Raw genomic sequence first — 14,243 nt, 5'->3', positions numbered from 1 at the left:
ATTCATACCTCCTCTACACACACCTTCTGTTTCTTTATCTGTCCTATTCCCACTCCCTTTGGACCTGCACCACCATCTCTTTTGTTATTTAATCTCTCCTGTCTTCCACCGTATCATAGACCATTTGTTCTTTTTCCACCCTCCCCCTTTTCACTTGCTTAAAACCTTTTATATTTCCAACTTTTCCCAGTTCTGATGAATGTTCATCAACCTGAAATGTTAACTCTGTTTCTCTCTCCACAGAAGCTATCTGGCCTGCTGAATATTCCCAGCAGTTTCTGTTTTTATTTCAGATTTACAGGATCCAAAGTATTTTGTTCTTGTGTGAAGTGCTTGTCAGACCCACCTTGGGCACTGTGTCCAGTTCTGGTCACTGAGACACAAGGACTGGATACAGAGCAGAGAAGAGCCAGGAGACAGGCTCTCGTCTCAGGGTCTGATTTATGGAGAGAGACTGGAGAGACCTGGGCTATTCCAGGTGGAAAGGATGCATCTGAGAGTTAATTGTAAAGAGGGAATGATATCATAAATGGTACAGAAAAAGTTCATCTGGATCAACAATATTAAATTAATCAGTGGGAATAGAACAAGATGACATGGGTTCAAATGAGTGAAATGTCCATCGAAAACCAATAGTAGGAGGTTCTTCACGTAGAGAGTGGATGGAGTGGAAACAATAAAGATCTGGGAATCACTTAAGCAACAGCAATTGTGGAGATGATGGGAGGAGCAGAGACTATTCTGGTTCTGGGGATAGATGAATTAAATGGGTCGAATGGCCTCCCCATCTGTAACGAGCTTGGGGATAGTATTGGGTTGGTCGCAGACATTAAAGATAGAGCAACAAACAAAAATTAACATGCGTGCACAGCATCTCATCACATCACTCAAAAACATCCCAAGGCACTCCAAATACTGTGAACTGTTCTGAAATCACCGCAGTCAAACGCTGCAGCCACTTTCTGCACAGCAAGATCTCATAAACAACAATGAGAAGATTGACCAGTTAATATCATTTTGATGGTTGAATGTGAGCTGTGCTGTGAATGAATGTGTTACCCTTCCACTAATATCTAATCACATTCTGGTACAAATAGGGCAGAGACTGGACATCAAATGGAATTGACTGAGGTTTGGAATGGTTTCCACAAGAGGCAGCTCTCAAATATAAATAGCACAGAACTATCATACCTTATCCTGTCAGTTCTGTAATGTGACTGCCTGCCAACTCATGCTCCTATTGTCCAAACACACATCTTATCAGCACAAACCACTGCCTGTCACACTGAATGTCAGCGAAAATTTTCACATCAAAAGAGATTTTAATCTGTACAGTCAACATGATATAAAAATCAATGGCACAGATTTAACCTCTAACCCTGAGTTTTCAGTGATTATTGACCCATTGTGCCAGTGATTGAATTGCCATCACATTTTCCAATGTTCACTTTGCAATAGATTCCCAACAGTAACAAACAAAACCCAGTCAGGAGACTCAAGATATGGAACAGAGTCCAAACTGTTCACTTTTCACCTCTGGATTTATATTCAAGCCTGGTTCAGGCCTGCTGTAATAGAAATAGATGGAGCAAAGAGGTTCGACAAGGTCTCAACTTTGTTAAAAGAAAGCTCCAGTGATACTGACCATCCAGAGAGGCCAACACTCGCACCATCCCAACACTCGCACCATCCCAACACTCGCACCATCCCAACACTCGCACCATCCCAACACTCGCACCATCCCAACACTCGCACCATCCCAACACTCGCACCATCCCAACACTCGCACCATCCCAACACTCGCACCATCCCAACACACGCACCATCCCAACACTCGCACCATCCCAACACTCGCACCATCCCAACACTCGCACCATGACCAACACTCGCACCATCCCAACACTCGCACCATCCCAACACACGCACCATCCCAACACTCGCACCATCCCAACACTCGCACCATCCCAACACTCGCACCATCCCAACACTCGCACCATCCCAACACTCGCACCATCCCAACACTCGCACCATCCCAACACTCGCACCATCCCAACACTCGCACCATCCCAACACTCGCACCATCCCAACACACGCACCATCCCAACACACGCACCATCCCAACACTCGCACCATCCCAACACTCGCTCCATCCCAACACTCGCTCCATCCCAACACTCGCACCATCCCAACACTCGCACCATCCCAACACTCGCACCGTCCCAACACTCGCACCATCCCAACACTCGCGCCATCCCAGCACTCGCGCCATCCCAACACTCGCGCCACCCCAACACTCGCGCCATCCCAACACTCGCGCCATCCCAACACTCGCACCATCCCAGCACTCGCGCCATCCCAACACTCGCACCATCCCAACACTCGCACCATCCAAGAATAGTCACTCAGCACCACCCCACCCCCACAAACCCCATTCATTTCCTCAAGCAACTTTTGCCATTCAATTACACTGTGGCTGAATCTGTAGTTTAATTAAAAATAACCACCTGTATTTACCTAGCTCCTCAACCATAGTAAAATGTCCCAAGGCACTTCACAGGAGCATTAAGAAACAAACTTTAACATCGAGCTACATAAGAGATATTTGGACAGTTGAGCAAAAAGCTTCATCGAAGAGGTAGATTTTAAGGAGAAGAGAGAGTTAGAGAGGTTTAGGGAGGAAATTCCAGAGCTCAGGACCCAGGCAGTTGAAGGCATGGCCAGCAAAGGTTTAATGATGGAAGTCAGGAGATATGCACAAGGCCATAATTGGAGGAATGTGGGATCTCAGAGTGTTCTAAGTTGGAGGAGGTAGAGATAGTGAAAGGCAAGGCAATGGAGGGATTTGAAAACTAGGACGAGGATTTTAAAATTGAGCCATTACCAGACCAGCAGGCAATGTAGGTCATCGAGCAGAGAGATGGTGGGTAAATGTGCTTTTTATTGCTTTCTCATGGCTGTCTGTTTGCTGTCAGACTGCCTCTCAGTCACCAAGTTGTGAGTGAAGCTGAACTTGCTCCCAACTAGGCACCAGGAGAATAGACTCCATCTTATGCAGTTTCTCCAAAAGCTCCATACTCACAACTCGAATTTTATTCCCTCATCCTGCTCATTCAGCATGAACAGGAGTGGCCACAACTTCAGTATCCAGTGAAACATGGAGTTCCAAACCTCACAAGTGCTGCATCTTCAGGACTAGTTTCTTCACCTCAGAATGTTGGGTCGTGTCCATCCACCTCGATACCATGGAATTGTGAACCAGGATTCGGTTCCCTCAAGACTCAACACTTTCCTGCACAACTCCTGAATTTCACCCCACAGTATCCCACCACTCCAAACCTCTGCTGCTCACAACACCCCAAAGATTCCAGTTGATGTGACTTTACCAACAACTAGTTAATAACTAATACAGGGACAAAAGCAAAACACTGAGGATGCTGGAAATCTGAAATAAAAGCAAAAAATGCTGGAAAAACTCAGCAGGTCTGACAGCATCTGTGGAGAGAGAAACAGAGTTAACGTTTCGAGTCCGTCTGACCCTTCGTCAGAGCTAAATAGAAGTAGAAATGTGATGAACTTTATACTGTTTAAGGGGGGGTGGAGCAGGTAGACAGAGGGGTAGAAAGCCAGTGATAGGTGGGGGCGAAGGAGAGATTGACAAAGATGTCATGGACAAAAGGACAAAGGGAGTGTTAATGGCAGTGGTAAGGGCTAAAGGAAGGTGCTGATAATGGCATAAAGGTTAGAACGCCGAATGTGTGAACAGCAGAACAAGGGTAGATTGTGTGAAAGAACAACATAGAACAAGTAACAGATGGCCCTTTTGGGGATGGGGTGGAGGGGAGGGGGTGGTGGTTGAGGAAAAAGAATAGAAAAAGGGGATAAAACAACGAATAAATGAATAAAAATAAAAATAAAAATAAGTAGATAAAAAATAACAATAAATGTTTAAAAAGGGATAGAAAAGGGGTAAAGATGGAGGAGAGAGTCTGAAGTTGTTGAATTCAATATTCAGCCCGGAAGGCTGTAAAGTGCCTAGTCGGAAGATGAGGTGCTGTTCCTCCAGTTTGCGTTGAGCTTCACTGGAACAATGCAGCAAGCCAAGGACGGACATGTGGGCATGAGAGCAGGGTGGTATGTTGAAATGGCAAGCGACAGGGAGGTCTGGGTCATGCTTGCGGACAGACCAAAGGTGTTCCGCAAAGCGGTCACTTAGTCTGCGTTTAGTCTTCCCAATGTAGAGGAGACCGCATTGGGAGCAGTGAATCCAGTAGACCAAATCGAAGAAGGTGCAAGTGAAATGCTGCTTCACTTGAAAGGAGTGTTTGGGGCTTCCGACTGTGAGGAGGGAGGAGGTAAAGGAGCAAGTGTTGCACCTTCTGTGATTGTATGGGAAGGTGCCGTGGGAGGGGGTGAGGTGTTGGGGGTGATGGAGGAGTGGACCAGGATGTCCCGGAGGGGAATGTCCTAATACTTCATTCAACATATTTGAAATAAACCATTAATTAACTCGATTGCTCTCGCTAGAAACAGCAAAACCCACTAAACACGCATAAGTAACCGGAACATGAGTAAGTTACATCTCCATATACACACCCCTAATATACCACACTGTGTTACTGTACACATCCCAATATACCACAGTTACTGTACACACCATAAACTGTACTACTCCTGCATACATCCTAATACACTACAGTACTGTACACTCACGTTTACTGTACATTTTACCACACATTTACTGTACACAGCCCTAATGTACCGCAGTTACTGTACACACATACCAATATCCTGAACTGCTACTGTACACACACCCCTAATCTACTGCACTGTTACTGTTTGCCCATCCTAATATACCAAACTATTACTGTACACTCCCCTGTAATATACCACCGTTCCTGTACACAAATCCCTGATATACCACACAGTTACTGCACATACACCCCTAATACACTGCTCTGCATTACTGTACACTCACGTCTATTTACTAATTACCGTACGCACCCCTAAAATACAGCACTATTATTGTAACACACCTCTAATGTACCACACTTCCTGTACACACACCCCTAATATACCACTGATCCTGTACACACCCTAAAAACCACACAAGTACTGTAAACGCACCCCTAATATATTGCACTGTTTTTGTACACACACCCCTAACATACTACATCGTGTTACTGTACACATGCCTAATATACTGCTGTCACTGTACATGCACCACTAATAGACTGCGCTGTTCCTGTACACACACTACTAACAGAGCATACTGCATTGCTGTGCACACTACACAATAAAACGAAATGTTACCATAAACACACCACACTAACTGCTGTTACTTTAGCTTGCTGAACTCCAGTGTTAGGGAAACGATGTCTAAACAGCCAGCACAGAAAAAGTAGAGTAAATCTTTGATGAGCATTGCGTGCAAATGGTTGCAAGGCTAGCTGGGCAATGGGCTGGGGACAGAAAGGGTTAATTAGCTTGACACCCAGCTATCTAAATACGCTGGAAAGACAAGGCATTAATGGTTAGGAAAAATCCTGCCAGAAACATTTCTCCGATGGATCACCCACTCCCCTCCTACACAAACTATATTTGTTCGAAAGGTTAATTGTTTGTGAGGTCTGATTTGAAAACAGAGTCTCCTGTGCACCATTCTCATCTCCTTCTCTTCCTCCAGCCTAATTAACCTTTCTGCAAATTCATGTCTGAATCTGTCCCCCTCTAACTTCAGCAAAGTCCAGTGGGACCAGGACAAAACTGCCAAGACATGAAATATACAGGACGTTCGCTCCACTAAACATGTTCGGCACCAGCCGATAATTAAATCGATTGTTCACGTCAGGACCTGCAAAACCACAAAACACGTTCAGTAACTGGAACAGGGCGGGAGTGAGTAGTGCACGTGCAGTAACTGGAACAGGACGGGAGCGAGCAGTGCACGTGTAGTAACTGGAACAGGACGGGAGTGAGTAGTTCACGTGCAGTAACTGGAACAGGACGGGAGTGAGCAGTGCACGTGCAGTAACTGGAACAGGACGGGAGTGAGCAGTGCACGTGTAGTAACTGGAACAGGACGGGAGCGAGTAGTGCACGTGCAGTAACTGGAACAGGACGGGAGTGAGCAGTGCACGTGCAGTAACTGGAACAGGACGGGAGCGAGCAGTGCATGTGCAGTAACTGGAACAGGACGGGAGCGAGTAGTGCACGTGCAGTAACTGGAACAGGACGGGAGTGAGCAGTGCACGTGTAGTAACTGGAACAGGACGGGAGCGAGTAATTGCCCTTCAATTGAGCGGCTTGCTCGGCCATTTCAGGGGGCAGTTAAGAGTCAACCACATTGCTGTGGGTCTGGAGTCACATGTAGACCAGACCAGGTCAGGACAGCAGATTTCCTTCCCTAGATGAAGGACCTTTGTGAACCAGATGGGTTTTGACAATAATCACTGATTGTTGTCATGGTCACCGTTACTGAGACTAGCTTCACCTTCCCGATTCATTAACTGACTTTAAATTCCACCAGTTGCTGTAGTGGGGTTTGAACCTATATCACCAGAGCCACCATTTCCCCTGCTCACTGAAGCTCTGTTTCTGTTCCACCAGGGTCACTAGGCTTCAGATCTCATAACAGCCTTAGGCCTAATTAAGGTAATTAGTCTTAGTCTATGAACCAATATAGGCATCTCCGTTAGAGCGATATGATTGGCTATATAGCTTGGGAACCACTCTGTATCAAGTGTGGGTAAGGTAAGGAGGCTCACACGTCTTATGGGCATATGGTCTTATGGACTAGCCATATAAATACTGTGGCTACAAGAGCAGGTCAGAGGCTAGGAATCCTGTGGCAAGTAATTCACCTCCTGACTCCCCAAAGCCTGTCCGCCCTCTACAAGGCACAAGTCAGGAGTGTGATGGAATACTCCCCACTTGCATGGGTGAGTGCAGCTCCTACAACACTCAAGAAGCTCCACACCATCCAGGACAAAGTAATCGTTTGATCGGTTCGCCATCCACCAACTTCCTTTCACCAAGGCTCCTTCGACAGCACTTTCCAAACCCACGACCACTACCATCTAGAAGGACAAGGGCAGCAGATAGATGGGAACACCACCACCTGGAAGTTCTCCACGAAGTCACTCACCATCCTGACTTGGAAATATATCACCGTTCCTTCACTGTCACTGGGTCAAAATCCTGGAACTCCCTCCCTAACAGCACTGTGGGTGTACCTACACCACATGGACTGCAGCGGTTCAAGAAGGCAGCTCACCATCACCTTCTCAAGGGCAACTAGGGATGGACAATAAATGCTTGTCTGGCCAGCAACACCCAGATCCCACAGAAGAATTAAAATAAGATCTCTTCAACAAGTTTAACAGCTTTCTGCACGACTGTGTTACACGAAAACCCCAACAGCAGCGCTGTTCCATCCTGCTCCGCACAATTTAATCATTTACTGCGTACAGTGAAACATTTGAATCACAGCTTCTGGAGATCCAATCAGTGCACAGAACATCCTTCGCACAAAGGTCCCTCATACCCATCTTCTGCTCACACCTCACAATTACCAACATCTCTATCTCAAACATTGGATTAACACATTGGAGATTTTCAGTTAGGGACAATGACTATTTTCATCAGCACTGACCAAATGCTGCACCAGTCGGCACTGGACTTAAACTGGTACCAACCATCAACCAGCACTGACACCAATCACCGACTGGCACTGACGCCAGTCACCGACCGGCACCGACGCCAGTCACCGACCGGCACCGACGCCAGTCACCGACCGGCACCGACGCCAGTCACCGACCGGCACCGACGCCAGTCACCGACCGGCACCGACGCCAGTCACCGACCGGCACCGACGCCAGTCACCGACCGGCACCGACGCCAGTCACCGACCGGCACCGACGCCAGTCACCGACCGGCACCGACGCCAGTCACCGACCGGCACCGACGCCAGTCACCGACCGGCACCGACGCCAGTCACCGACCGGCACTGACGCCAGTCACCGACCATCACTGACGCCAGACACCGACCGGCACTGACGCCAGTCACCCACCGGCACTGACGCCAGTCACCGACCGGCATTGACGCCAGTCACCGACCGGCACTGACGCCAGTCACCGACCGGCACTGACACCAATCACCGACCGGCACTGACACCAATCACCGACCGGCACTTACACCAATCACCGACCGGCACCGACAACAATCACCGACCGGCACCGACACCAATCACCGACCGGCACCGACACCAATCACCGACCGGCACGGACAACAATCATTGACTGGCACTGACACCAATCACCGACCGGCACTGACACCAATCACCGACCGGCACTGACACCAATTACTAGCACAATTCAAAGCTCGCCACATTCACCGAGTATAAACATACTTCTATCAATTGAGCATACCACAAGCATATAGAGTAAAGGCACTAACACTTACCCTGATTCCCAGACAGTTGCAGGTTACTCCTATCCTTGGTGAGCCCATTGGTCTTGGGACTGGCGCTTGGAGCATTTCCTGCTGTCGCCCGCGGAGGCCTCTTACCCGGGACCTTCACCGTAGTCCGCAGTAGGTCAATTTCCTTGCCATGAACGTTCTGCATATAATCCTAAAGGGCAAAGGGAAAAAACATTATGATCTATGTCATGCCTCCATCATGGTGCTAAATGAAACAGATCTGGAACAGATCCAACAGCTCAAAACTGGACATTCATGAGTCACTATGGGCCATCAGCAGCAGCAGCAGAATTTTATTCAATCACAACCTGTAACCTCATGGCCCAGCAAATTTGCCACTCTACCATTACCATCAAGTCAGGCAACAAACCCTGGTTCAAAGGGGTGTATGGGAGAACATGCCAGTAGCAGCGCCAAGCTCTTTATCTGAATGTATACAACGTTCATAACAAGATGAATGAATTGATAGCACAAATAGAAATAAATGAGTTTAATCTGTTAGCCATTACAGAGACATGGTTGCAAAGTGACCAAGGCTGGGACCTGAATATTCAAGGGTATTTGACATTTCAGAAGGACTGGAAGAAATGAAAAGGAGGTGGGGTAGCTCTGTTAACCAAGGATAAGATCAGTACAGTCGTGAGAAATGATCTTGGTTTGAAAGATCAAAATATAGAATCAGTCTGGGTGGAGATAACAAACAGCAAAGGAAAGAAGTCACTAGCGGGAGTGGTATTAGGCCCCCTGATGTCGCTACACTGTAGGACAGTGTATACATTAAGAAATAATGGGGGCTTGTAAGAAAGGCAATAATTGTGGAAGATTTTAATTTTAAAAATTGGACAAATCAAATTTGGAAAGGTAGCCTGGAAAATGAGTTCATATAAGTTTCTTAGAACAATATATTCCAGAACCAACCAGAAAACAAGCCTTTTTTTTTAGACCTGGGAATGTGCAATGAGACAGGATTAATTAATGACGTTACAGCAAAGGATCCTCTAGATAAGAGTGATTGTAACATGATGGAATTTCACACTTAGTTTGAGGCTGAGAAAACTGGGCCTGAAACTAAAGTCCTAAACTTACATAAAGGTATGAAGACAGAGTTGGCAAAAGTGACTGGGAAAATAGGTAAAAAGATAAGATGGTAGAAAAGCAGTGGCAGATATTTAAGGAGATATTACATTACTGTCAACAAAGATATATTCCATTGAGAAAGAAAGATTTGACAAGAAAGATGCATTATGCCTGGCGAAGTAAGGAAGTTAAGGATGGTATCAAGGCATGTAGAACGCTGCAGGATTAGTGGCAGCCCAGAAGATTGGGAAAAAAGGATGACTAAAAAAAAAAGAGGGAAACATTGGAGTCTGAGAAAAACTAGCAAGAAATATAAAAACAGAGTAAAAGTTTCTACTAGTATATAACAAGGAAAAGAATAGCTAAAGCAAGTGTTTGTCGTTCAGAGGACGAGATTGGGGCATTAACAATGAAAAATGAGGAAAAGGCAGAGGCTTTGAACAAGTTCTACCTCTCCAACAGTGCAGCACTCACTCAGTACTAACCCTCCAACAGTGCAGCTCTCCCTCAATGCTGACCCTCTGACAGTGTAGCATTCCCTAAGTGCTGACACTCAAAAACTCCTGACCCTCTGACTACAGCCCACCCTCAGTACTGACCCTCAAACAGTGCAGTGCTCCCTCAGTACTGCCCCTCCAACATTGCAGCACTCCGTCAGTGCTGACCCTCCCAACGGTGCAGCACCCCTTCATTACTGACTCTTTGACAGTGCAGTATTCCCTCGGAACTGCCCCTCTGTCACTGCACCACTCCCTCATTACTGACCCTCCACAGTGTACTGCTCCCTCAGTAATGACCCTCCGATAGTGCAGCACCCCTCAGTATTGCCCCTCTGACAGTGCAGCACTCCCTCAATAGTGACACTGCAACACCACTGACCCTCCTTCGGAACTGCCTCTCTGACACTGCAGCACTTCCTCAGTATTGACCCTCCAACAGTGCAGCACTCCCTCAGTGCTGACCCACCAACAGTGCAGTGCTCCCTCCAAACTGATCCTCTGACAATGCAGCACTCTCTCAGTACTGACTCTATGACAGTGAAGTTGTCCTTCAGTACTGACCCTCTGACAGTGCAGTGCTCCCTTAGTACTGACCCTCCGACAATGCAGCACTCCCTCAGTACTGCCCCTCTGACAGGGCAGCACTCCTTCAGTATTGACCCTCTGACAGGGCAGCACTCCTTCAGTACTGACCCTCTGACAGTGCGGCACTCCCTCAGTACTGCCTCTCTGACAGGGCAGCACTCCTTCAGTACTGACTCTTTGCCAGTGCAGTGGTCTCTTAGTACTGACCCTCTGACAATGCAGCGCTCCCTCAATACTGACCCTCTGACAGGGCAGCACTCCCTTAGTGCTGCGTTGGAGTGTCAGTGCGGATTATGACTTCAAGTCCCATTTTGGTAAACCTGTGATCTTTCTCAGAGGTAAATATGAAAGTTACAAGACACCCGGGGGGGTATAAGAACATTCACAGCCTGGGTTTCTAAACATGAGCGGGAGTGTGGGACTTCAAGAGAGGAAGGGGAAAATCGGGTTGGGTGGAGGGGCGGGGGAATTCATTGGTGGGGACTGAGAAACCAAGAGCATGCCTGCCTCTTTAAAACACAATTAACACTCAGGAGCGAAGTGCAAATTAAAAGGAAAAATTCAGAATCAGCAGATTGCAGCGAGAGTCCGTCAGAATTAGGCGGCAGCACTCTCTTTATTACAAGCCATAAAGCACTAATTTCTTCACAAGCCACCTCGCTAATTACACAGCTAGCGCACTCATTTTATTTTATTACTCGAATTAACAGGAAGTTCAAACCGTGTAAAGCTATTAAGATGTGTGATTAAGCCACATTCAATTAGTTTCTACAAACAATTTAATTGATGTTGCAGATAGGAATTAACAGAAGGTGAACGTGTGAATTACTCGGCTGTCGGAGAGCAATTCAGTCTCCATCGGCCCCGCGTCAACAATCTCACTAAAAACACAATCTCTTATTCCAAACTACTCCTGATTACAATACGCAGCAATCTTACGTTTCAGGAATATTCCCCTCTCACTGACTGGGTTAGGGAGGCAGTTTTTGCAAAAAAAAATGTAATGGCGCGGCATTGTGAGAGTGAGTACCACAGCGTCAGGCTGACAGACATGTCAAATAGAAAATGAGGAGTCAAAGAGACATGACAGTATGAGTGTAAGAGAGACATGTGTATGTGCGCAAGCGTGTGTGAGTCAGTGTGCAAGTATGTGTGTGTGAGAGTGAGTGAGTTTTTTTCTTTCACGGGATGTGGACGGCACTGGCAAGGCCGAAGTTAGTGTGAGTGAGTGTGAGTGCACGTGAGAGTATACCTGAATGTGTGTGAGTGAGTATGAGTGAGGATCATTTATTCTATCATGGGATTTGGGCATCACAGGCAAGGCCAGAGTGAGTGTGAATGTATGTGTGAGTGTGTGAGTGTGGGTGAGTAAGCGTGTGTGTGAATGTGTGAGTGCATGTGTGAGAGAAGGTGTGTGAGTGTGTGTGTGAGAGACTGTGTGGGAGTGCATATGTGTGCGTGAGTGTGTGTGTGAGTGAGCGTGTGTGAGAGAGAGGGTGCAAGTGAGTTTGTGTGTATGTGTGAGAGTCAGCATATGTGTGTCTGTGTCTGAGTGAGTGTGTGTGTTTCTGTGATTGTGTGTGTGAGTGTGAATGTCTGTGTGAGAGTGAATGTCTGTGCGAGATTGTGTGTGTCTGTGCGAGAGTGTGTGTGTGTGAGAGTGTGTGTGTGTGTGTGACCATGTGAATGTTAATATGAGTGTGAATGCTTGGGTTTGCGGCCCTGGCTGGCTTACCGCAGATGCAGAACATCGTCAAGTGCACACATCACAGAATCGTCACAGTGCAGAAGGAGGCCATTTGGCCCAAAAAGTCCACACTGGCTCACTGAAAGGGCATTCTACCTAGTCTCCCACTCCCCTGCCATAAGACCATAAGACGTAGGAGTAGAAGTAGGCCATTCAGCTCATCAAGTCTGCTCCGCCATTCAATGAGATCATGGCTGATCTGATAATCCTCAACTCCACATTCCTGCCTTTTCCCCATAACCCTTGATTCCCTTACTGATTAAAAATCTGTCTATCTCAACCTTGAATACACTTAACAACCCAGCCTCTGCAGCCCTCTGTGGTAAAGAATTCCACAGATTCACTATCAACTGAGAGACGAAATTCTTCCTCATCTCTGTCTTAAATAGGTGACCCCTTACTCTGAGATTATGCCCTCTGGTCCTAGACTTTCCCACAAGGGGAAACAACCTCTCAGCATCTACCCTGTCAAGCCTCCTAAGAATCTTATATCTTTCAATAAGGTCGCCTCTCATTCTTCTAAACTCCAATGAGTACAGACCCAACTTACTCAACCTTTCCTCATAAGAAAATCGCTCCATACCCGGGATCAACCTAGTGAACCTTGTCTGGACTGCCTCCAATGCCAGTATATCTTCCCTTAGATAAGGAGACCAAAACTGTTCACAGTATTCTAGGTGTGGTCTAACTAGTGCCTTGTATAGTTTTAGCAAGACTTCCCTATTTTTATACTCCATTCCCTTTGAAATAAAGGCCAATATTCTATTTGCCTTCCCTATTACCTGTTGAACTTGTATGTTAGCTTTTTGTGATTCATGCACGAGGACCCCCAAATCCCTCTGTGCTGCAGCTTTCTGCAGTCTTTCTCCATTTAAATAATATTCAGTTCCTCTATTCTTCCTGCCGATGTGCATAACCTCACATTTTCCCACATTATATTCCATCTGCCAAGTTTTTGCCCACTCACTTAACCTGTCTATACCCCTCTGTAGACTCTGCATCATCCTCACCACTTGCCTTCCCACCTATTTTTGTATCATCTGCAAACTTGACGATAGTACATTCACTTCCCTCATCCAAGTCATTAATATATATTGTAAATAATTGAGGCCCCAGCACTGATCCCTGTGGCACACCACTAGTTACAGGTTGTCATCCTGAAAATGCTCCCCTTATCCCAACTCTCTGTCCAACAGCCAGGGACACCAAAGCAACACCGATCTCCAGTACCGCCTCTTCTGTGGCTATTAGCTGTGAGATTTGAGTATTGCAGAAAAAAGAGACATGTCTAAGCTTTTTGTCTTGCACTCACAAGAATACCAACATAAGGGGGAAAACAACAATTTATACTGTATGTGAAGAGATAGTGGATTGGTTGGCAAGTGGTGTTGCCATGGAAAATGCATCACTGATGGTGCCTGATGGTTAACTGCAAAGCATTGTTCGAAATTTAAACCAGGCAGCTTGACCTTCATTGGTCAAGACATTTCCCTGAGGAAAGAGTCAGCGAATGACTGTTACTTAGTTTGTTTAGCTGAAACAGGCGCAATGTGTGTACATGTTCTTTCTGTCTGCAAGGAACAGGACCCTGTGTATTAATATATGTAGCTTCCAGTACATGCAAATGTGCCACATTGTGAACCCGACTGACAATCTTAAACTGGTTGTCAGCGTTATTTTTAGCACACTGAGGATTATTCAGCAAATGCTGTCCAATCATTCACATCTAACGTTGGACACTGTGTTTTAAGTTTTGTAAGCACGGGCTGGTTGGGTATGGTCTGTACCTTGCCTGTTGTGAGCAGCGGCTGGGACATGCTGTTTAATACGATCCACCAGTCGTTGGAATGTACGG

At 46.6% G+C, this 14,243-nt stretch overlaps 1 protein-coding gene across 5 annotated transcripts in view; it reads right to left on the bottom strand.

The window, feature by feature from the left end:
- Positions 1-14,243, bottom strand: part of LOC144680067 (arf-GAP with GTPase, ANK repeat and PH domain-containing protein 3-like) — a 708,867-nt gene that overhangs the window by 174,876 nt on the left and 519,748 nt on the right. For all 5 annotated transcript variants that reach the window (XM_078541211.1, XM_078541204.1, XM_078541205.1 and 2 more), the window contains exon 11: positions 8,462-8,630. In XM_078541211.1, coding sequence (XP_078397337.1) covers positions 8,462-8,630 — 169 coding nt within the window. The remainder of the gene's footprint in view (positions 1-8,461; positions 8,631-14,243) is intronic.

This window comes from Cetorhinus maximus, chromosome 4, assembly GCF_964194155.1.
Source record: "Cetorhinus maximus chromosome 4, sCetMax3.hap1.1, whole genome shotgun sequence".
Lineage (NCBI taxonomy): Eukaryota > Metazoa > Chordata > Chondrichthyes > Lamniformes > Cetorhinidae > Cetorhinus > Cetorhinus maximus.
This window is presented reverse-complemented; position numbering and strand designations above follow the sequence as displayed.